The sequence below is a fragment of the Myxine glutinosa genome, chromosome 7 (genome assembly GCF_964187855.1).
Source record: "Myxine glutinosa chromosome 7, kmMyxGlut1.1, whole genome shotgun sequence".
Lineage (NCBI taxonomy): Eukaryota > Metazoa > Chordata > Myxini > Myxiniformes > Myxinidae > Myxine > Myxine glutinosa.
The window spans coordinates 48887448-48913278 of NC_136267.1; the positions used below are offsets into that span (position 1 = coordinate 48887448).

The following is a 25831-nucleotide window of genomic DNA, read 5'->3' on the forward strand; positions in this document are numbered from 1 at the left end:
GCGCCTGTACCACGTGACCTATGACGTCATAATAATCATTAAAATATTCTGCAGGCGTAGGTGCTCCTATGGTGAAAATTTCATGTCGATCGGACCAACGGTTGCCGAGAAAATGAATTTTTAAAATGCAGACACGTACGGCACACGTACGTACGTAACTGAATGCTTAACCCCGCTTTTTGCTTCGTGAGCGCAGGGTAACAATGTGACAATCGATTAGTCAACACAAAATAAAAACATGAGACCATTAATAAATACATCAGCTTCTATTTCACAAAACCTCTGCATAGATGCTTGTTCAATTTGACACAATGCATTTAACCTTTCCAGTCCTCCTAAACCTCAAATATTTTTGCATCAATATTTAGCAAAATTAAAAAATTAATCTTCTGTTCAAAGAGTAGTCCGTTTAGAGCCGAAACACAAACTAATGACTAACAGGGAGCTGTTGACCAAGGACATGTCCCCATTTTCCTTCTGACATCCTCACATACCAACAGCATATACATCATACAGGTGCATCGGCTACGCAGAAACATTTGCAACGTATTTCAAACAGCGGGAGGAAGGGAAGAGTAGGTGCGGTCAGATTGATCAATCATCCCATTCATCTATCCATGGCCCCATTGCTGGGGCCATTTGCAGCGAATATCTCTAAAAGTTGCTCACAAAACTCCTTTTCTTCCTGCGCAGGGAGAGAGGGAAATAAAGACGCCAGAAAAAAAACCCATCAGCAATCAAGGTCATATCAGATTGACATTTCGTACTGCACATTGGTTACGCTGAGCGAGCCACAGCGGTTTAAAAAATATCGGCTCGAAAAGTCGACTACCACGTTTAACTCGGACTGAGATACGGAATGTTGAAGAATATAAGGTAGTTGAGCAAGCGATGCATGAAAACTGCTCTACAATAGTGCAGCGGCATAGCAAACCAATTGTGCATTTTGTGATGGAAGCACCAAATTTGGCAGAATGATAGAATATTATATGGAGAACATTTTCAGATATGGAACCACTTTGGAATTCACCCCAATGTGGCCGCCATATTGGATTTCAAAATGGCGGCTTAAAAATCTTTAATTACAAATATTTCTGGTTCTATACCAGCTACAGCCTTGATTTTAGTGTCTGGATGTACAAACTTGAGGTCAAGGAATTGAATGGTTCTACTTAGAAGTTGATTTACTGACGCCATATTGGATATACTTAGCACTTGGATTTTCAGTTAGGCCCACTGCCCCGCCATCGCCTTTGACCGTGGCATTGTTTTGTTCATGAGCCTGGTCTAGGGAGATGGCGGAGAAAGCATGCCTAGTCTTCTTGGATGTGAAGTGCCCCGCATGGAACTTGGCAGCAACATCTGGGTGTTTCTCTGCAATGCCAACCATGTCCCTGATGTGGACTGGTAACCAGCGAGCATAGTGGATATGGCCCAATGCAGCGAACCATGCAGCTAGCTCTGGTAGGGTGTCCATGTACAGCGTGAAGTTGGACTCTCTCAGTGAACGTATGTAGAGGAGTATACAGAGCTCCAGGTTAAGTACAGTGGCCCAGTACTGAAACTGTGGACATGCCGCTGCTCTCTGGTCACACCATGCCTCGAACTCCAATGGTTCCTCATCTCTTGCAGTTGCTCTTTCGTTGTATATGTCATATGCACGATGCTGCAGTATGTGTAGGGCAGCAACAGTTACTTGGTGGGCGCGTCTTGTACGGCTGACGTGAGCTGCACGCAAGAAGGAGTCTGCTGTGCCAGTTGTTGCTATCTCTGCCTGAACCAATGCCTGTGTCCAACCGCTGTCTTGCAGCCAGTCTCCTGCTGTCTTCAAAGCTGCCATCTCTGTGTGTAGACCACCCAGCATGACCACAAAGAGATCTTCACCATGTGTGTCTGGCCAGTTCCATTGCACCTGCTTGGCGATCGCATAAAGTGGTTGGTCCAGTGTGACGACGGGTATCTGTCCAGGGTTTAGCTCATTGATCGCTGCTTTCACGACATCCATGGCATGGCGGATCATTGCCACTGAGTGGGCTTGGTCATGGAAGAGGGGAAGCAAGGCAGTGGGTGTGACTGTGATACTAGTATCCTTGGCCGATTGGTTCTCTGCGTGATGTGCAGCCCAAGAAATGTTTCCTGGATTCTGTGTGTCACCACTGTCACATGCATCCTTCACAGTCTGGAGCCACCTCTTCTCTTTATCCAGTTCAGCTTGTGCAGGATTCCTCTGCAGCGACGCCTGGGTTCCAGCTGGTACAGGGTGGCTTTTGGCAAGTGAACTAACTGGTTGTACATCTGTGTAATACCATGGAAGGTCCTCCACAGTCTTGACATTTGAGACACCCCCGATGATGACAATACCTCAGTCTGTGCCTTGATTGTCATAGTCTGGATGTTGTATCAATGAAATACCAGTTCCGTGGAAGGAGTCGTGTGCTGTCGTGGAACTGGGATTGTGGTCTATATTATCCACAGCTGATGTGGTGAACACTCCACCGCGGAGCTTTGGGGGACAGACCACCTTCTCCGCCCGAAAGCGCTGACAGACCCCGTTCCCCAGCTCTGCAGAGATCCATAGCACTCTATCATAGGCAATGCTGATCCCTAGTCCAGATAATGTGTCAACCAGTTCCCTCTTTCTCGTATGGGCATGAAGCATCAAGCCAAGATATATTGGCAAAGGAGTCTCTTGACTAATGCTGTGTCGTACGTCTGTGCCTGCACCTCTCCTCTCATGCTTCACACTGTTGTATTTGAGAAGTTGAGCTATTGTCACAGACGCCGATGCCGATGACTGACATGCCTGATCTTTGATGCCTGCGCCCTCTAAAATCATGGAGACCATTGTCAGCAGCAGTTGTGGCACAGACTCTTCTTGACATTTGTTTGAGAAGGACCCATTGAAAGGCTGAGATGACTGGAACATATCCTTCCTTATAATCCCTGCAGCTCGTGCCAGGTGCACAACATCACTGTCAATATCATGTTGACATGCCTTGGCTAATGCACTGCCAATGTCTTCCTGAAACACCAGCAGGACATCTCTTCCCTGCCTGTGCTCCTGCAGATCAGGGAAGTGTGCCAGGATACGCTCCTTGAGTCTGGTTGTATGGACTCGTGTTTCCAGCACAACTCCGAACTGTTCCATTCTCATTGTGTAGAGCTTGGTGAGGTCTGCCATTTTGAATACAGGAGCAGTGTCTTCTTCTTTAGCAGTTTCCTCTATGTACGTTACCAGTTCAGCAAGGACTATTGCTGAAATGACATCTACCGTGCTCTGGCTTTGCTCAGCAAGCTTTTTTGCTGCCCTCACGCGGTTGTATAGGGATGTCAAACATTTCTTATGGTACTTGGCCTCTCTTGCGACCATGTCCCCAGCACTCAGTTGGGCTAACAAAGTGGTATCCTGAAGAAACTCTGCAGCCTTGCGAACGTGTTTATCTAGTTCCAATGTCGCTGCTTGATGAAACTCCAAACCAAGCTCTTGCTGGCAGAAGCACAAATTGTCGCATATGCTATCAACACAAGCTGCCTGAGACCTAGTAAGCTTGTACTTATCTGTGATTGTACTGGGGATAGGGCTTCCCTCTGAATGACTTCTCTTCTGTACCCGCTGTAGCTTGGTAGTGTTATATTTCACCCTGCATGACTTGTGCCACTTGGCTTGGTGGGCAGCTAGAGTGGCAGCTATCCCTTGGCCTTCATCCAGTCGTTGCAAGTCCACGTCTTGTGGCAGCTTGCCTAGTTTATTGAATGCTGATAGATTGTCTTCAAGTGTCTTGTATCCAGCACCTGCATCAGTTCTTTTCGTGACAGCAGGACACTGTAGGGACTCTCCTATATCAACTTGACACAGAACACAGAGTTCCCAGTCCAGTGGCGTCTTTGGCGTTGAAGTTACATGCTTGGTAACATGAACTAACTTGAACTGCTTCGACATGATTGAAACCTGAATGGAGCAAACAAACAAAAAAGTCGTTTAATTAGGGGTTAATCAACGGACCAGCATGTTTTATCTACAGGACAATACACGACCCCCCCTGAAATTTGACACCAAATGACCTCTTTTAGGGGTATTTTTGGCCGAAATTTTCAAATTTTTCACTCCCCAGATCCCTAGATGTTCCCTTGAGCTCAGAATCGCCGCTGTAATGTGTCTACTGATGTTAGAAAAGATATAGGGTGAATGGGGCAATAATTGTGCCTGTAGGATTTGTTTCCGCCACCCCCCCTAAGGGTTACAGATTTTTAAAGCCGCCATTTTGAAATCCAATATGGCGGCGACCTTGGGTGAATTTCAAAGTGGTTCCATATCTGAAAATGTTCTAAATATAACATTCTATCATTGTGCCAAATTTGGTGCTTCCATCACAAAATGCACAATTCTTCTTAAATTTTTGCTATGCCGCTGCACTACAAAGCAACAGAGTGCTCCAAAAGTTTGTTTGCATTAGCACTGCTGAAGGCGGAGGGGAGAAAATGCGGAGGGGAGCAAAGAAGAAGGAGCACCCAAACGGCAGACAGAGTCAAAATATTACCTCAGTCCTCTCTGCTCATAATAATAATAATAATACATTTATTTTGTATAGCGCTTTTCAAGAAACCCAAAGACGCTTTGACATAGTACGTAAAACAAAGACAAAAAAGACAAAAATACATAAATTAAATAACCAAGCACAAAGAAAGGAGAAGGAGAGGAGACGGTCAGGAGTTGAATGCGGTGTTGAACAGGTGGGTCTTGAGTGATGATTTAAATGTGGGTGTGTGTGTGTTCAAATGTGTTCAAAGCCAAAGTATGGTAAAACGAAAGACTTGTCTTCGAAAGACTTCAAAAGACGAAAGACTTGTCGATTTGTGTTCAAAATATAACACTTGATTTAAATAAGTTGTTCCTCGATCAAAAACCGACAAGACGGACGGACGGACATGAACCAATAATTGTTTAGCCCCGCTTTTCGCTTCACGCGCCCAGGATAACAATAATAATAATAAGTTTCCTTGTAAGGAACTTCCACTCAGGAGGAGGCCCATCAAAGCCTGTCGTCTTATGGTTCTTTGTCCATGCTCTATCGTTTTAAATGATGAGCGTCAAGTAAGGAAGCAGCACATACAATGAGTAAAGTGCTTAGTATGACCTGGCTGGGGTTGGAATGACCGACCTCCCAGACTATCCATTATACGCTCTAACCATAATGCCAAGTCTGGTCTTTACCACTTTAAGAAGTAGTGCGTGACGTTAAGGGACGTGAGCAGTCGGCACTACCATTTTAAGACCCTGTGCATTAACGTGTCTGATTTGAATCCCCTCTGGTTGCCATCAATGAATTATCCAGTTCCAACTTTTCAACTAAGATGCTTTGGTGGAAATGGTCCTCATTGCTTCCCTTTTTTGATCATGAATGGCCAGTACGTTAATATGGGAGGCGAGGAAATGTGCACATTTATGTTTGTTACATTTTTAATGAGTATTTAGTGCATGCTCTAAAAAGAAAGCTCTCAGACTAATTGAAGAGCTACCAATACTCGTATTATGGGACCCTCTGGCAACCCCCTCTCCCACCATTCCCATCTACTTTCCTATCAATCCTCCGGAGGAAGTTCAGTCATTCAAACTCGTAGGTCTCTCGATCAGCCATGATCTTTCTTGGGCAAACCACATTTCAACGTTAGCCTCCAAAGCCAGCTGCGGACTGGGAATCCTCAATCATACAAAGTCGTTTCTTGACACATCTGAACTTCTATTCAGCGACAAGGCCTTCATCTTCAGCTTGATGAAGTACTACTCTCTCCTCTGGGTTGGCTCCCCTGCCTCACACCTTGCTCAGCCTGATGTCAGTCCACCATCAACTGTCTTCTGCCATTTCCTTTCTGGTTCTTGCACCCTCTGCTCTTTCTGTGCTTTGTCCCAACCAGGTTTCTGCAGGGCTCACACGGTCCACCATTTACACCCTTCTGGTGAAACTACTTAAATCCATGATCACTGCTCACTTCCACTCATTCGATCCTCTTATTTTTCTTGCCTGTGGAACCAACTTCCACATTTTCTTCAATCTCATTCTTCCCTCCATAACTTCAAGACAGCTGTTCACCACCATTTAAGATCATCCGCAATCCTAACCCATGATCTTTTCTACCCTCGTTAAACACCTTCCCCCATGCCAATCCCTCCTCCTACTTCCAAAATTTCAGTTTGCCATCTGTATCCATCCAGTTCACCCCATGGGTCCTCTCCCCTGCCCTCCTTTCCTCCCAACTCCCATTGTTTGTCCAAGTCTCCCTCTATCTTGGCTTTCAACTCAGCTGTTGGTGTTTCCCCTGTCTCTCTCCTGGTCCTTTTGTGTGCATCTCTACTGTTCCTTGTGCGTCCTGTTACGTTCTTATCCATGCAGTGTGCTCGATCTTCCATGAGCCTCAACTATGTATAGGTACATTAAAAATAATCGCATCATTCCCTCCAAGTCTTCAAGACAGCCGTTCACCACAATCTCAGATCATCCCAAGACCATGATCCTTTCTACCCCCGTTAATCTACCCTCTCCTCTCCCCCCATCCCCCAAGGCCACCTGCTTCCAAATATCCAGTTTTCCCTTCCTGAGAGTTTTCTTCTACCAGAATGAGAGAATTTCTAACCACACTCTTTATTTGTCCAAGTCTACCTCTATGTTGTCCTTAAACCCTGCTGTTGGTCTCCCACCCCCCACCCCCACCTCACCTCACCACTGTTCTGCACCCTGATATGTTCAATGTTCTAGCTCTTTCCCGAGCCTTGACCATGTATACAAAAAAATTAAAAAGTGTAATCGACGCTGCATCGGTGCTCGTAAACCTCCAATTGTTTTTTTCTACGACTTCAAAAAACCTTATTTTATTTCAATTGAATTATATACGTGAACACTATAGAACACAAATCGCTTTGTTGGCACTTCCAAAAACCTCCAGTTTAGCAGGACTTAGACAAAATATTACGCCATTTCATGCCATCTCGACCAATCAACGTTGCCGCTCGCGTTCTCAGCGTTGGGGAATAACGAGATTCAGGCAAAAAATTTGGACCGTAGGAAACAGATTGTGCTCAGAAACAAAGAAAGAGTTGAAAAACCCTTCCTATATCCCTTTTCTCAAGACTGTGTGGGGTAAGGTGTTCTAACTCTAGTTTTGCACCAGATTCACCACACCGCCCTGGTGGAAATTGAAATGTATAAAGGTATTTAACAACACAATTGGGAGCATCCAATTAACAGACTATTGATAATGTGGGATAGGGCTTTTATGTTTGCTTCCTCATCGCATTACAAAACTGCACAGAAATTTCACAAAAGGTTAAAGAGAATAATCTAATGATTAAAAACCAAGATCTGTCAGTTGCAAAGTGATTAATATGACGCTCATGAGACACATGACTCCATGCCATTTGAGAAGCGGGCCTGCAACACGAGAAAAACCTTTCAATTCCATTGCAAGGAAAGGCATGGAATTTCAAATGAGTGAAGGCAAGGTTATAATTCACACTTTCTGCACGGATGCATCATCGGCGCTTTTATTGTTTGCTTTCCTTGCAAGCAGATGAAGGTGCAAAGCCAAGATGTTCATAACGCACCAGCCCTGATTCAGGTAATGTAAGCATTCCTCAAACTGTGACAACCTTGCACACTTATGCTGCTCATTTACACGGATGCTCGTTTGCCTTTACGCTCATGAAACGCTACTGTGCCAGTCAATCACCTCATCCCTTAAAGTCCTGACAGGATAGTGCAGAGGTAGCGTACTGGCACGTTTGAGCTGTCTCGTCTGCGTTTGATACCCAACCCGACTACAAATTGTTTGATCGGTGCTTCGTAGGCAGTGTGAATGAATGAATGAATGATCGTTTTAAGGCCATTTTTCCCCGCTGGAGCGGGGGTTAGCCTTGCGGGCCCCATGACAATCATGGTTCCCTGTTTGAGGCAATGTTTTTATGGCCGGATGCCCTTCCTGACGCCAACCCTTGGTCACGCTCTTACGATGCGCAGGGATACGGTGTACCTATTCTAAATCGGGGTACACACCGGGATCATTCATCCCAGCAAGCTGGTACTCAATTTGCCGACCTCGGAAGGATGACAGGCTGAGTCAACCCCCCTGGCGTTAATTCAGCGATCGACCGGGATTCGAACCCAGGATCCTAGGATCCCAAGCCGGCACCCTAACCGCTAAGCCAACACCAGGCTTTGCAGTGTGCTGCATCAAAAAGTGTGCGTCCTTCAGATGGATGATAAGCTGGGTGTTTGGCATAGCATTAGTTGGTGGACGTGAGTTGGTAAAGATCCCACAGTGTCTTTCGGGAAAAGTAGGCGAGCTGTCACCAGTACCCTGAACAAATTACAAATTTCTGCACACTAACCTACAAGGGGCACTACATCATCAATATAGTTGTGCCCGCCATAAATTATGCTACCTGTGGGTCGGACTCGTAATTGACTTCTGGCCCAATACACTTAAGATACGATAAAAATTCCTTCAACACAATTAAAATTAAGTGTCATCAAAAGAAGTGAATTTTTTTGACCTGAAACTGATCGTTGGTACCAAGCTCTGAGATTCTACTACAGAGTGCCTGCTCCAACCCCAAATCTGGCTCTTGACACCCGGCCAGTCCCATGGGATGAGACGCCAGACTTCACCATTGAAAAAATAAAGGAGGGCAAACAGGGTAATAGAAGACAATAAAAAAAATGCATCTAGAGTGAGGATATAAAGACTTGATACATAAAGCAGCAGAAAAGGAGGGTACAGAAAGGAAGAAGGAAGGGAATGAATACAGTACCATTATAAATTATTTTCAGAATCTTTCGTATGGTTACCAGCAAAGAGCTCCAGCGATGTGCTCATGTGATGGTTCATGAAAATCTTGTAACATCATCCCCAGTTGCTGCACCGTCCCCATAGCAATAAAGTTCTCTGTAAAAGTGAGACAACAACAAACAACAGGCATTTTAAGGCCATTTTCCCTGGAAGAGCGGGGGTTAGCCTTGCGGTCCCCATGACAATGTTCTCCATTTTGCCCTATTTTCTGCATCTCCCCTTGTTAACCCCCTTGCCCGCATTTCTTCTTCGACCACTCTGTAAAAGTGAGAGATAATTAAATATTACAGTCAAACTGGGAATACCCATGGGGTGGAAAACGGAGTCTCAGCCTGGAGCGGAAAAGGAAGTCTAAACCTGGGGTGGAAAAGGGAGTCTAAGCCTGAGGTGGAAAAGGGAGTCTAAGCCTGAGGTGGAAAAGGGAGTCTCGGCGTGGGGGCGGAAAATTGAGTGTCGGTGTGGGGCGGAAAAGGGAGTCTCAGCCTGGGGCAGAAAAGGGAGTCTCTGTATGTGGTGAAAAAGGGAATCTTGGAATGGGGTGAAAAAGGGAGTCTCGGCCTGGGGCGAAAAAGGGAGTCTTGGCCTGGGGCGAAAAAGGGAGTCTCGGCCTGGGGCGAAAAAGGGAGTCTCGGCCTGGGGCGAAAAAGGGAGTCTCGGCCTGGGGCGAAAAAGGGAGTCTCGGCCTGGGGCGAAAAAGGGAGTCTCGGCCTGGGGCGAAAAAGGGAGTCTCGGCCTGGGACGAAAAAGGGAGTCTCGGCCTGGGACGAAAAAGGGAGTCTCGGCCTGGGACGAAAAAGGGAGTCTCGGCCTGGGGCGAAAAAGGGAGTCTCGGCCTGGGGCGAAAAAGTGAGTCTTGGCCTGGGGCGAAAAAGGGAGTCTCGGCCTGGGGGCAGAAAATGGAGTCTCGGCATGGTGCGGAAAAGGGAGTCTCGGCGTGGTGCAGAAAAGGGAGTCTCAGCATAGTGTGGAAAAGGGAATCTCGGCCTGGGGCAGAAAAGGGAGTCTCGGGGTGGGGCGAAAAAGAGTGTCTCAGCGTGGCACGCAGTCTTGGCTTGGGGCGGAAAAGGGAGTCTCGGCATGGTGTGGAAAAGGGAGTCTCGGCTTAGGGCGGAGAAGGGAGTCTCGGCTTAGGGCGGAGAAGGGAGTCTCAGCATGGTCTGGAAAATTGAGTCTCGGCATGGCACGGAAAAGGGAGTCTCAGCGTGGGGCGGAAAAGGGAGTCTCGGCTTGGGGGCGGAAAAGGGAGTCTCGGCTTGGGGGCGGAAAAGGGAGTCTCGGCTTGGGGGCGGAAAAGGGAGTCTCGGCTTGTGGCGGAAAAGAGAGTCTCAGCGTGGCACGGAGTCTTGGCTTGGGGTGGAAAAGGGAGTCTCGGCGTAGGGTGGAAAAGGGAGTGTCAGCCTGCAGCGGAAAAGGAAGTCTCAGCTTGGGGTGGAAAAGGGAGTCTAAGCCTGGGGTGGAAAAGGGAGTCTAAGCCTGGGGTGGAAAAGGGAGTCTCGGCGTGGGGGCGGAAAAGGGAGTTTCAGCCTGGGGCGGAAAAGGCAGTCTTTGTATGTAGTGAAAAAGGGAATCTTGGAATGGGGTGGAAAAGGGAGTCTTTCACAATAGGCAAGGTGCTTGCTGAAATGGCCTACGCCTGCCAGCATGTACTCCAGTATTTCAACTATTCTTCGTGGGCTGTCTCAAAGGTTCCAATACAGCACTGATGTGTGTGTGTGTATATATATATATATATATATATATATATATATATATATATATATATATATATATATATACACAAAGAATTAAGTTAAGCACCCCTACACAAAGAATTAAGTTAAGCACCCCCTAATATATATTCTTTGTGTATATGTATACATTGGCAAATTGCGAAGATGGTCCCTCCAATAGCCAATCTGGATGAATTGGAACGTGCATTACATCGGGAATGGAACAACCTGCCACAGCAACGCATACGACGGCTTACAGGGTCTATGAGACGTACGGTTGAGTCAGTGATCCGATCACGTGGGTCCTACACACGTTATTGACGCAAAGATCGCTAGAGGTCTTCTCAGAACAATGACTGTACGTTAGAAAACATAAACGTCATCCACACTGTCCGTGATGGACCTATAGCTCCATACTTAAATTGAGGTGAAAATATGCCTAAAATTCCCAAAAATTTTCACCTTAAATTATTCAGAATAAAATATTGAAAACGGCATGATTGTTATGTTTTTATGTGACCATAATATCACTTCTCCAGAAAATATAGCAATATCATGGGTATATTACACTGTTTTGACGACAACAAACTTGTAATGTGCGAGGTTGTAAAAAAACGGGGGGGGGGGTGCTTAACTTAATTCTTTGTGTATATATATATATATATATATATATATATATATAAAGACAAATAGTACCATTGGCAAGCTTTATTTCACGACATTAAAAAGCATCCATAAGTTTAAATGCACTTCGTCCAGCAGTCAACTAGCCTTCTTATCCCAGTACAGAACTCACACTCTTACGATGACTCACACTCACACTGTTACGACGTCTCTCCGAAAAGACCGACTGGACAACCCTCCCATCTATTTTCTGAATAATCCTCTCCAAGAAGTTCTGTCACTCAAGCTTTTGGGTCTCACTATCTGCCATGATCTTTCCTGGGAAAACCACATTTCCAAGCTGGCCTCCAAAGCCAGTCGCCGACTGGGAATCCTCCGTCGTGCGAAGTCCTTCCTTGGCACACCTGAGCTCCTCACCACATACAAGGCTTTCATCCGCAGCTCAATGGAGTAATGCTCTCCCCTCTGGACTGGTGCTCCTGCCTCACACCTAGCTCGTCTTCACGCTGTTGAAACCAAAGCGTTCAGAATCATTGGAATCTCCCGCGATGACGCTATCTCCGAGGCCCTTTCACTTACTCACCGCAGGCAGGTTGGTGGTCTTTCCGTCTTCTACCGACTCCTCTCCGGCCTTGCTCCCCCAGCTCTCTCTGGGTTCTGACCCCCAAATATTCCTACAGGTCGCACAAGATCTGCCTGCAACCCTCTTATGGTTAAACTGCCAAAATCAAGACTCTCTGCTCACCTTCACTCCTTCATTCCTCTTTTCTCCTGCCTCTGGAACAAACTCCCTCACTCTCTTCAAACCCACTCCTCCCTCCAGGTCTTTAAAACGGCTGTTCACCACCATCTCTTATCTTCCCCAATCCAAAACCTTGATCTTTTCTACCCCCGCTAATTTCACCCCAAATCCACTTTTTTGAGGTGCCGACTTCTTTCCTGGAAGTCCTTGGTGTCCTTGCGTTTTATACCTATCCTGCCTCCCCCCAGGCCCTCTCCCTCCCTCACATCTCCCGATATCCCTGCTCTCAAATGTTGTGTTTGTGTGCTTCCTCCCGTTCTCTCCCCATCTTGTCGACCGCTCCCCTTTTTATATACTTTGTTTGCTTGTTTGTTTGATTTGTTTGTTTGATAAATGTTAGCTCTTTCACGAGCCTCGACTCTGTATACAAAAAAAGGAAAAAAAAGAAGACATGCATCTAAAATGTCGTTCACACAGATAAAGTGGCTGTGTTACATGCTTAACCAAAAGTGGTACATGTTCCCAGAAGATGTTTGTTTCATTTTATGGAATAAGGGGTAATTGCTGAATTAGAATTGGTTGAATATGGTGGATGAGGGATGCAAGCGCAGAAACCCCTGGTAACAGGGTTCATCAGGGCAGCCAGACGTATATTGTGTGTGCGAGATAAGGATTGTTCCCTAAAATTCCTCACAAAGCTTCCAAAAGAAGCTGAAAATACTTGAAAACATACTGGTGAGAAAGCGGTGCACAACTACAAAATGAGGGTGGCTGAACTTTCTGAACTCGCCCCAAAAAGCTGATAAATTGCAGCTCTCCGTACTGCAAACTCCCGAAGCGTGTGCATTGGTGCAAGCCTCAAAGGTACGTAGATGGGTGCATTCTATCCAAACCTTCGACCATTGTTGCCAGTGAGTGGGGCTTTCATCCTTGCGGGATTACCTCATGTGAACATGGCAGGCTCGGTGATTTATTTAATGGAGTCTGAAATCGGAAAGACGATGCCGTCATTACCCACGTGCAGGAAAACTTCCCAGAAGGAGACACCATATCTGGTTTGGTTGCTTCTCAACACTGCAGGGAAGGTTATATCTGGGGTTGTCAATGCACAGAGTAAGTTTTAAATCATGATATTTACTATTAATCACGTCTGGGAGGAGATGGAAGTGGTGGGAGCTGTTTGGACTGTCAGGGCCATTGTAAATATATATATATATATATATTTTGTTTGGTGCTGGGGCCACAAGATATATTATACTATAATTTTACATCTTCTTATAAAAGGAGAGGCATCCATCCATGCGTGTATGTGTGTTATATCCACTGCCACTGCTCACTTGTACAAACAGGAAATGGAAGAACTCGACACCTCTCATCCACGGATATTTCTCGCATTTCCTATATTTCAGTGATTCCGATTTGCCTTCACGATCAGAACAATTATAGTTTACCATTTTGAAATTGCCACTCTTTCGTCGAAATGCTGAAATGTATGTTAAAAGGACGATTTGAATTACGAGTACATATTAGCAATGGCAGGTTAAAAGTCCCCGGCGAGCAAAACTGAGACACTGAATACGCACACACTTTGCATGCGCGAAGGGCCTCGTTTAGCATTCATACGTCATTTTGAAAGTCGTGTATTGTGATCCACTAATGAAACGAGAGTTAATCATAACTGCAACATTGTTCAGTTGATGGCCTGCTTGAATGTGGCCTCTCATGCACATCGGTTTTTCCTATCCCTCCCTTCATGTTTGATAAGTGTGCATAAATATTTGGGAAGAAATGCAAAAACGCCGTGATGGAGTTCATGGGTATTTTTCTTCTTCCACCTACTCCATTCCTAACGCTTTCTGCTCTCACTAACCCGCAACTTGCAAGCGTGCTGAGTATGCCAAAAAGCCCGTAAACAGGAGTTGAGGAAGGCCTTCAACCTGCAGTGGACTGAAATAAGCGAAGGGGGACCGAGGGGGGACAAACGGATAGTCAATCCTTATATGATTTAAAATATAGTGTGACAATCAAGATCCTTTCCATTACTTTGTGAAATATAATTTTGTGCTTTCATCACAGTAATGAATAAGTTTTTTTCATGTTTTTTCAAATTTGAGATTTTGTCAGTGGGTTGACATCCCCAATACCATGTTTTACATGTGAATGCGAGTGCTGCTTCTGGCTGCCGATGCTCCTTTTTTCCCCAACAGGTTCTCAGGCTCATGGAAGAGTTGTCACACACAAATCAAACATTCAAGTGCAGACATAGAAAACAAACAACAGAGAACTTGACATCCGACAAACATGGCTATTGACCTAGGGGTAAGCTGATACTTTACCAAAAATAATGGGTTCCGACGGCGCCATCTAGTGGTGGCACTTCTCTCTCAGCAGTCAACTAGAAATCTCCATTCCCTCAAGATGCGAACACATGCGGCTTGTTCGTGTTCTCTTCGCCAAATGCTGAGCATCAAGCGAAGAAGCAGCACGTACCATTTTTCAAGTCTTTGGTATGACTTGGTCAGGGTAGAATCGAACAACCCACCTCCCAAATTCAGAGCAGATGTTCTAATCACCTGCACTGTGTGGCCACATTGCCTCCTCTAAAATGTCCTGAAAGATCGGGATATTGTAATGCAAAAATAAAAGTTGATTCGGCTATCAATACGAGTAATAAGGGATAACTGACTGATAATGTTTTAATGTGTAATGCAGTCACGTAACAGGAAATGGGGAAACAATATCTAACTTGGCAGTGTGCTCCACATCGCATATTACGTTCTGGGTTTGAATTCTCATGGAGTTAGAATGAACTAAAAACTGCCATTTGTGCACTGCCAGAAAGGGGTGCTGCATTTTGGTGGACACCGTTCTTCAGATAGGAATGTGAATCTGGCTGTCATGTCTACTTTATGGTTGCACATATTAAAAACTTCCAAAATATGTATCGCTAACTGCAGACCATCATACACTGGTACCTTCGAATAATAATAATAATAATAATAATATTATATTAGTGGCAATTTCGCAAAGTCGAGGTCTGAAATTTTTCTTTTTTAAGGGAAATACCTTAAATACCTTCTTTAAAATCCTGTATATATATATATATATATATACACATACATACATACAGTATATATAGTAAAATCATGATGATCTGTGGAGATGATTCATATTTGCAGATATATATATATATATATATATATATATATATATATATATGTATATATGTATATATATGTATATATATATATATATATATATATATATATATATATATATATATATATATATATATATATATATATATATATATATATATATATATATATATATATATATATATATATATATATATATATATATATATATATATATATATATATATATATATATATATATATGTATATATATATATATATATATATATATATATATATATATATATATATATGTATATATATATATATATGTATATATATATATATATATATATATATATATATATATATACATATATATATATATATACATATATATACATATATACATATATATATATATATATATATATATATATATATATATATATATATATATATATATATATATATATATATATATATATACAGTGGAACCTTGACTTACGAGTACCCCAACTTACGAGTTTTTCGAGATACGAGCCGTCGCTCGGGCGGTTTATTGCTTTGAGATGCGAGCCGAGATCTGAGTTACGAGCTTTCGCCACCCGGTCACGTGGTTATCTTGCCGTGCAAGTACAGTATCTCTGTCGTAAAGCGCTGCATTTTTGTTTTCGCATGTTGGTTATTTTGAGTTTACGCCGCCAGGTGGGTTCTGGTCACGTGGTTATCTTGCCGTGCAAGTACAGTATCTCTGTCGTATAGCGCTGCATTTTTGTTTTCGCATGTTGGTTATTTTGAGTTTACGCCGCCAGGTGGGTTCCGGTCACGTGGTTATCTTGCCGTGCAAGTACAGTATCTCTGCCGTCAACTTGTTCAGAGTGCCGGCGATAGCTCGCCTTCTCTTTGTGGAAAACACGGTACTGAGAAGAAGAAGAGGATGATGTGCTTGGATATAAAACACGCAATCGTCGAAAAACATGAGCGAGGTGTCGAGGAGGACGTATATAACGGCAGAGGAGAAGAGCATGCCAGGCCACAACTTGTGGATATAAAACACGCAATCGTCGTGTTTTATATAAAACTTGTGCTTGGATATAAAACACGCAATCGTCGAAAAACATGAGCGAGGTGCCGAGGAGGACGTATATAACGGCAGAGGAGAAGAGCATGCCAGGCCACAACTTGTTCAGAGTGCCGGCGATAGCTCGCCTTCTCTTTGTGGAAAACACGGTACTGAGAAGAAGAAGAGGATGATGTGCTTGGATATAAAACACGCAATCGTCGAAAAACATGAGCGAGGTGCCGAGGAGGACGTATATAACGGCAGAGGACTTGTGTTGGTGCAGGAAACCACTTTTGCACTTGTATTAGTGTGGAAAAAACACTTTTTGCACTTGTGATAGTGTTGAAAAACCACTTTTTGCACTTGTGATAGTGTTGAAAAACCACTTTTTGCACTTGTGTTGGTGTTGAAAAACCACTTTTGCACTTGTATTAGTGTGGAAAACCACTTTTCGCACTTGTGTTAGTGTTGAAAAACCACTTTTCGCATTTGTGTTATTGTTGAAAAATCACTTTTCGCACTTGTGTTGGTGCAGGAAACCACTTTGGCACTTGTATTAGTGTGGAAAAACCACTTTTCGCACTTGTGTTAGTGTTGAAAACCACTTTTCGCACTTGTGTTAGTTAGTTAGGAGAAGAGCATGCCAGGCCACAACTTGTTCAGAGTGCCGGCGATAGCTCGCCTTCTCTTTGTGGAAAACACGGTACTGAGAAGAAGAAGAGGATGATGTGCTTGGATATAAAACACGCAATCGTCGAAAAACATGAGCGAGGTGTCGAGGAGGACGTATATAACGGCAGAGGAGAAGAGCATGCCAGGCCACAACTTGTGGATATAAAACACGCAATCGTCGTGTTTTATATAAAACTTGTGCTTGGATATAAAACACGCAATCGTCGAAAAACATGAGCGAGGTGCCGAGGAGGACGTATATAACGGCAGAGGAGAAGAGCATGCCAGGCCACAACTTGTTCAGAGTGCCGGCGATAGCTCGCCTTCTCTTTGTGGAAAACACGGTGAGATCCTTAACATCCAACAACTAATGGGACGCAAACGGGGCGCCCAGTTTAGCGGTACACACATTGATGAATCACCCTGCCTGTGATTCACCCATGACAGGTTATAGCTGGGTCGGGATTCAAACCCAGGCTGGACAGTTTAGACTTTAGAGTCAAGTGTGCGTACCTCCAGTCCAGGCCATCCTGCCAACTTGTATGCTGCATACAGGTGAAATATAAAGCGCGAGATATTTTTATATATACTGTATATTTAAAAAAAAATTGGTGTGGTTTTTGGCGGGCTGGAACGGATTAATAGCATTTCAATGCATTTTAATGGGGAAATTTGATTTGAGAAACGAGCAATTTGAGTTACGAGCTCGGTCACAGAACGAATTAAACTCGTAAGTCAAGGTTCCACTGTATATATATATATATATATATATATATATATATATATATATATATATATATATATATATATATATCTGCAAATATGAATTATTTCCACAGATCATGATTTTCCACGATAATATGGAAAAAAAAAAATTCTTTTCATAGTAATGCCTGATTTTTGCAAGATCATGCAAGTTAACAATTATGCCTCAGAAAGTTTCATTTCATTTAACGACAGCGAATCTTTAATCCAAGTCCAATCCATCAACATAGGAACTCGAGTCAATTTCAACCTGGAATCCAGCAATCAAGTTCTCCATCACAGTAAATAAACAACAGCTACATGTTGATGTAGCCATAATGATTTAATCTCGGACCAACTTCTATCCACTCATCCCAACTCTCTCTTCCTCAAAAATGGTAACTTCAACTGTCATCATGCCAGCTGGCTGGGTGTGGGTACCTCCCTCACCAGCCATGGCATCTCAGCAAAGGACTTCTGCGACTCACTGGGACTGACACAATCTGTCAATTTCCCGACCTGGATATCAGTCAACAGAGTATCATCTCTTCTAGACTTCGTTATGACTAACTTCCCTGCAAATGTCTGCTGTTCTTCTTCTGCTCTAATCGGTTCATCTGATCATGTGCTTGTTAAAGAGGACATCTCTCTGGACATTCTCAGAAAGCCTCCTCAGCGTCGAAGAGTCTGGCATTTCATTCAGGCCGACTGGCACGGTCTTCAAGCAGCCATCAATCATCTGGACTGGTCTCCCATCTCTACTGCCTCTGACATCAACTCTTCCTGGGAATTCTTCTAAAGTAAACTGCTCTCTCTCATGCACAGATTTATCCCATCTCATCTTCAGTTGTCATACCGTTCCTCCCGTCCATGGTACATGGAATCTTGTGGCGAGGCATTTGTCCTGAAACAACTTGCCTTTGCCTCATGGAAAGCTAATCCAAATGAAGGCAATCTCACTTCCTTCTCTCTACTCTCAAGACTGGCCTCTCAAACCTGTCTTCTTCCTCCAAATCGTGGTGGCGTCTGGTCAAATCTGTTTTTGGTGTTTGTTCCCCCTCCATCCCCTCCCTTACCTCAAATGGCTACACAGTTGACACCGCACATGACATAGCCGAATGCCTCAACTCTGTTTAACTCAAAATCTTGTGTCCCAAACCCACCTCTCTCTGTATCCACCTTACCCAGTCGAACCCAGATGCTCCTGGACTCTGTGTCCTTCTCTCCTGACAAGGTGGAAAAGTTTCTGTCAAACCTCGATTCTGATTCTGCAACTGGACCAGACGGCATCAGCTCACGGGTCCTAAAATCCTGCTCTGCCGCTCTTTCACACCCTCTCTCTATTCTCTTCACCCTCTCTTTTGCTCAAGGTCATCTACCATCTGCTTGGAAATCAGACAACATCACCGCTTTACACAAAAAAGGTGAAAAAACAGATCCTTGCAACTACAGACCAATCAGCCTGCTCCCAATCATCAGCAAGGTCATGGAATCAATCATCGCTTCTGATATCAAATCCTTCCTCTTCTCCAATGGCTTGATCTCTGATCATCAATTTGGATTCAGACCAGGTCATTCTACTCTGGACATGTTGCTTCTGCTGTCTTAACAATGGATGGAGGACCTCAACACCAAACAGGAAATCAGAGCCGTCTCCCTTGGCATATCCCGTGCCTTCAATAGTCTGGCACCCCGCCCTGCTCACCAAACTCTCCTCTTATGGTATCCATGGAAATCTCCACGAATGGCTTGCGGACTTCCTTTCCGGTCGCTGTCCACGTGTGGCCATGAATGGAATTCTCTCATCTCCCCTTCCTGTTCAGGTTGGAGTTCCTCAAGGCTGTGTTCTGGGCGCTGTGCTTTTTTTGGTATTCATCAATGATCTTTCTGACTCTCTGGAAAATCCTCTCTATCTCTTTGCTGATGACTCCACTCTCTGCCGCTCCATATCTCAACCCTCAGATCGACAGGCAGCAGCCTCTTCAATCTCTGCAGAGCTGGACAAAATCACAAACTGGTCAAACAAGTGGAACGTGTCTTTCAATCCTGACAAATCTCACACTCTCACTATATCTCTCCGAAAATACCATTTGTAAAACCCTCCCATCTACTTTCTCAACAATTCTCTTGAATAAGTTCTGTCACTCAAGCTTTTGGGTCTCACTATTAGCCATGATCTTTCCTGGGAAAACCACATTTCCAAGCTGGCCTCCAAAGTCAGTCGCCGACTGGGCATCCTCCGTCGTGTGAAGGCCTTCGTTGGCACACCTGGGCTCCTCACCACATACAAGACTTTCATCGGTAGCTCAATGGAATGCTGCTCTCCACTCTGGGCTGGTGCTCCTGCCTCACACCTAGCTCGGCTTCACACTGTAGAAACCAAAGCTTTCAGGATCATTGGTATCTCCCGCGATGAAGCTGATTCTGAGGGCCTTTCACTCTCTCACTGCAGGCAACTTGGTGGTCTTTCTGTCTTCTACCGACTCCTCTCTGGCCTTGCTCCCCCTGCTCTGTCTGTGCTCTATCTCCCAAATATTCCTGCAGGATGCACAAGAACTGCCAGCAACCCTCTTCTGGTTAAACTGCCAAAATCAAGACTCTCTGCTCACCTTCACTCTTTTATTCCTATTTTTTCACACCTCTGGAACAAACTCCCACACTCTCTTCAATCCCACTCCTCCCGCCAGGTCTTCAAAACAGCTGTTCACCACCATCTCTTATCTTCCACCATCCAAAACCTTCATCTTTTCTACCCCCGTTAATACACCCCAAATCCACATCTTTCAATGTCCGACTTCATTCCTGAAATTCATTGTTGTGTCAATTTGTTTTGTACCATGTACCCCTTCCCTCCCCCCCAACCCCCAGCCCTCTCCCTTTGAACAAATCTCCCGATGTCCCTGTTCTCTACTGTTGTGCTTGTGTGCTTCCCTCTCTCTCCCCATCTTGTCTCCCACGCTCTCTCTCCCTATCTTGTCTCCCCCTCCCTTTATTGTTTTTTGTGTCCGTTTATGTTTTTTGTGTTTTATGTGCTAATATGTGTTTGATGTGCTAGCTCTTAAACGAGCCTCGATCTTGTTTACAAAAAAAAAAAAAAAAAAACCTTTACATCGAACCCCCACTCCTCACCAATGACAGCATCCTTCCTTTGTGAGTCAGAGCACTCCAATGGTTGCAAAAGCCAATTCATAGGTATCCAACTTTGGTGTGTACCTTGAAGATGAGGTCTGTTACGAAGTAAGCAATGCACCAGGAACACAGTTTTTGCGCGCAATCGTGGAGACTCGTTCTGCAGGCTCCTGAGCAACAAGGAACAACCGTCCTTCTCCACAAACTCGTGCAGCGCTGCCTCACTTTCACGCACAATGCCTGCGCCAACAAGGAACACAGCAAAGCATTAACCTGTTCCTGCAATTCTGATTATCATGCACCATACTGTATTACAGAGCATCGGTGCTGCCAAAGCAGATTCTTGGCAAGGGTCATACTGGGCGATTTCCCATTACTTTCCCAAGAGTAGTTTGGGTAGGAATTTTGAAATTTGTTCAGGGTGCCGGCGATAGCTAGTGAAGGACATCGTCAGGCTAGATGGCTTTGAGGCAAGTGTGCGTACCTCTAGGGCTGAGGCCATCCTGCCACTTCATGCAATAGTATATTTATAATCGCGAATAATGTGCCGACGTAGTGCCTACAGACACATGTAGACTCCAAGCTATGGCTCCATACAGTGGTGGCCAAAAATATTGGCACCCTTGCACTTTTTTCAAATAATGCACTATTTTTCCAGAAAATTGTTGACATTAAAAAATCTTTTGGTATCCACATACGTATTTCTTTGGTTTGCAGTGGAACAAAACAAAAAAAGCTGAAAAAAAATCACTGAATCTTAGCTTATGCTACACAGAAATCCTAAAATGGCCCAGACAATATTATTGACACCTTTTAGAAGTTGTTAGAAATAATTAGATTTCAAGCAGGTGATTCTCCTTTACTTTGGAATTGAACTCACCTGTGGTGAGTTGCAGGTGCATGCAACATAAAAATCACCCATTGAACCAGTTTGAATGGAGAAAAGGAGTCATTGTGCTGTTTTGTGTCACTGTGTGTACCACAATGAGCATGGAGAAAAGAAAGAAAACCAGACAATTATCTGAGGAGGTCAGACACAAGATTGTAGCCAAGCATGGACAATCTCAAGGCTACAAGTCCTCCAGAGACCTTGATATTCCTGTGTCCACCGTACGCAATGTTATCAGGAAGTTTAAGGCCCATGGCACTGTAGCCAACCTTCCTGGACGTGGCCGCAAGAGAAAACTTGATCGAAGATTGCAGCGAAGGATTGTTTGAATGGTGGAGAAAGCACCTCAATAAACTGCTAAACAGATTCAAGCTGACCTTCAGACACAAGGTACGACAGTTTCAACTTGCACTATCCATCGTCAACTGAATGAAAGGGTGTTCTACGGTAGGAGACCCAGGAGGACCCCACTGCTGAGAGAGACATAAGACACACGTGAACAAGCCAAAATCCTTCTGGGAGAATGTCCTGTGGACAGATGAGACCAAATTAGAGCTTTTGGGTAAAGCACATCATCTCTATTTTTACAGAAAACAAAATGAGGCCTTCAAAGAAAAGAACACCTTCCCTACAGACAAACATGGAGGAGGTTCAGGGATGTTTTGGGGTTGCTGTGCTGCCTCTGGCACTGGGTGGCTTGAATGTGTACATGGCATCATGAAATCAAGAGATTACCAAAGCATTTTGGAGCACAATGTTCAACCCAGTGTCAGAAAGCTGGGTCTCCGTCAAAGGTCATGGGTCTTGCAGCAGGACAATGACCCCAAACACACTTCAGAAAGCACCCAGGAATGATTCAAGACAAAACGCTGGACTGTTCTGAAGTGGCCAGCAATGAGTCCAGATCTAAATCCCATTGAACACATGTGGGGAGATCTGAAAACAGCAGTTGGGAGAAGGGACCCTTCAAATCTGGGAGAACTGTGGCAGTTTGCACAAGATGAGTGGGCCAATCTGCTGGTAGAGAGGTGTAGGAAGCTCATTCATGGCTATGGGAAGCGCTTGACTGCAGCTACTTTGTCCAAATGCCGTGCTACCAAATATTAAGTCGATGGTGTCAATAATTTTGTCAATGCCATTTCTTTTTATTTTCAAGGATATATTACATTCTGAATAAAAAACAAAGGTTCTGTAATATTAACAGTGAAATATAGAATTGTGGAGAACAAATACTTTTGTCGATTTCAACTTGTTTTTCGAGAAAATTGTGAGTTATTTGAAAAAAGTGCAAGGGTGCCAATATTTTTGGCCACGACTGTATAACCAATTAAGTTTTCTTTTCAGCAAAGTATTTTTAAGCAATGAATGGATAAGACTCATGTTGGAACCATGCGGAACTGATGGCACCTTCAGGACCGTGCTTTCAAATGGCAAATGGTACGAGCAATCCTCAAATCAATACCAGAGCTATGAGCATGACTTGCAATCGAGTATACATACACCCAATAGCGTATGGGTTTCTGGTTCCATTATGAAAATAAATAAATAAATAACAGGCTTGGTTAGTCCCGTCCCCACAAAGCAGAAACTCACAGGAGACAGCTAAAAGAGCCTTGAGCCTGACAACCTCATCTATGTCTTTATCCACAAGATCCAGCAAAGTTTGAAGACCCCCAAGACTCAAGACACAAGATTGAACCGTGGGTTCATTCTGGGCACAAGTTGCAACCAACTCCGCTGCACGATGTCGAAGAGAGGGAGCCGAGGAAAGCAAGGGTCCTGTAAACACCACGTCCATACCGCCAAGCTTGCAAAAGTCTGCCGTGAAGTAGAGCGAGGGAGCGGCAGGGGATCAAGAGGGAGTGGGTACAGGAAACACGGAGGGAAAGAGTGAAAACGTCGCTTATATTGCGTTCAACCGACTTTACAAAATCTCATTAGGTTGGCTCAATCCATAGTTAATAAACCTTGAGGCAGTAGCTGCTCGATGTATTCAATTGGATCGTGGTGCAGGTTTAGTAGGCCAAACAGCTCGTCTCAAGGTTACCTGTATGCTGTCTAATGACTTTATATAATACTGAAGACAATTACTCTGCACAGGTAAAATAGATGGCTGAAAATCCCTACCTCGAGAATAGTCTACAATTTCGGTGATTTCCAGAAGCGTGTCTAGTGCCCTCTCCTGCCTTTGAACTCTTTTGTCCCACTCTTCCTCTTCCTCGTTCTTTTCCCGACTGCTGCCCTCTTCTTTTTTCCCGTTTGGCTCGACTTCCAGCAGAGAAATTGCCTGTTTCATTAGCTGTACATCGTCGCTGGGACAGCACAACTCTCCAAAGGCATTCATTAACCATTGCTGGTTCTAAGGGAGAAAACAGGTGAGGAAAGGTACCAGGTAACACAACTGAAATTGCAATTGGAGCAGGTACATGGAGTATTGGTGGGGTGTGATTGGTAAGGGGGAAACAAAAGCAGTCATAAAGAACCAGAATAGGACATCTTCCAGAAATGGGAGAGGAGTGGCTGGATAATAAGCATCGGAATTCATAGAACTATGCAATGCACCACGATGGGCAGGACCGTATTATATTTATATATTAAAAAGTATATCTATGTATTCCACAAGCAGAATTTGCAGGTGTTGACTCCCCCCCATTCAGACCAACATGTAGATGCTCCAAAAGAAAACTACAGGATGGGCCCTATATGCTTACTTATTGATAATTACCTCTGCTGACATTGCAGAATGTTCAGTATTAGTGGTTCCGGCAGCTCCACGAATAGATGTCACAGCACGAAGTAAACCTGGTAAGTCACGCACAGGCTGCACCTGGATCTGCTGCTGGGGCTGCACCTGGAGCTGTTGCTGGGGATGCACCTGGAGCTGTTGCTGGGGATGCACCTGGATCTGCTGCTGGGGCTGCACCTGGATCTGCTGCTGGGGCTGCACCTGGATCTGCTGCTGGGGCTGCACCTGGATCTGCTGCTGGGGCTGCATCTGGAGCTGGGGTTGCACCTGGATCTGCTGCTGGGGCTGCATCTGGAGCTGCTGCTGGGGCTGCACCTGGAGCTGCTGTTGGGGCTGCACCTGGATCTGCTGCTGGGGCTGCACCTGGATCTGCTGCTGGGGCTGCATCTGGATCTGCTGCTGGGGCTGCATCTGGAGCTGCTGCTGGGGCTGCACCTGTAGCTGCTGTTGGGGCTGCACCTGGATCTGCTGCTGGGGCTGCACCTGGATCTGCTGCTGGGGCTTCACCTGGAGCTGCTGCTGGGGCTGCACCTGGATCTGCTGCTGGGGCTGCACCTGGATCTGCTGCTGGGGCTGCATCTGGAGCTGGGGTTGCACCTGGATCTGCTGCTGGGGCTGCATCTGGAGCTGGGGCTGCATCTGGAGCTGCTGCTGGGGCTGCACCCGGAGCTGGGGCTGCATCTGGATCTGCTGCTGGGGCTGCACCTGGATCTGCATCTGGAGCTGGGGCTGCATCTGGAGCTGCTGCTGGGGCTGAAGATGCACCTGGACCTGCTGCTGGGGATGTACCTGGACCTGGAGGTTGACTTGCGAATTGTCACTCACGTTCTCTCTGTCAGCCATAGCGATTACTGCCTTTACGGAGTCAAATTTGAAATACCTCGACACGAGAACTAGAAGCCGAAAGGATATAAAACCTCAAGGACACCACGTGCGAACTCCCCAAACGAACCAGATTATAAAGCAAAGTAATTGATCAAATTCGAAAATGAAAAAGTCAATTTATGACGTTAATATCAAAGATTCGTCACCATTAGGAAAATCTGCGAAAGAAATCCTTCAATAAACTAGTCGCATGTAAACATCCCGGTTTCAACGGTTCCACTTCCACGTGCGACGTGATGACGCCACATAAATGTTAACTGTAGTTGTTTAATTTGTCAAAACCCATCAGTTTAATCTGTAAAAGTATCGCAATATGCATTTGTAAACGATATTAAAATATCAAGATAAAACGTTTACGAAACTTGATTGATAAATTGCTGTGTAGGAGAAGAAGAAGAAGAAGATTGATTGACATGTTGCAACGTCGCATTTTAGACGAAATTTATATTAATGTTTTTTTAGTAATATCCATTGGTATTTTAAATACTGCTTATAATTTGAAAGCGTAATGTAATACACTATCAATATCGAGACAGATATCCATACGTCACTTCCTTTGCGTCATGAGTTGCGCAACAAACTGAAAGGAAAATAAAAATGTCATCGTTGTGAGAATCACTCTGGAAATAAAAGATATACTTCCTCAT

General features: G+C 44.6%; 1 protein-coding gene across 7 annotated transcripts; it reads right to left on the bottom strand.

The window, feature by feature from the left end:
• Positions 1-247: 247 nt before the first annotated feature.
• On the bottom strand, positions 248-25599 carry LOC137431204 (hsp70-binding protein 1). Of its 7 annotated transcripts, none has more exons than XM_078781663.1 (8): positions 24897-25599; positions 24279-24710; positions 23681-23912; positions 23147-23371; positions 20749-20904; positions 8841-8937; positions 8546-8654; positions 248-685 (listed from the first exon to the last, which is right to left on the bottom strand). In XM_078781663.1, exons 1-8 carry the CDS (start codon positions 25140-25142, stop codon positions 608-610), a joined length of 1575 nt encoding a protein of 524 aa, XP_078637789.1. In that variant the 5' UTR covers positions 25143-25599; the 3' UTR covers positions 248-607. The 7 variants fall into 7 exon arrangements, with proteins under 7 accessions (XP_078637789.1, XP_078637790.1, XP_067978363.2 ...); XM_078781664.1 differs by having other exon boundaries at positions 24279-24548; positions 24759-25419; XM_068122262.2 differs by having other exon boundaries at positions 24279-24920; positions 24963-25288.
• Positions 25600-25831: the final 232 nt, after the last annotated feature.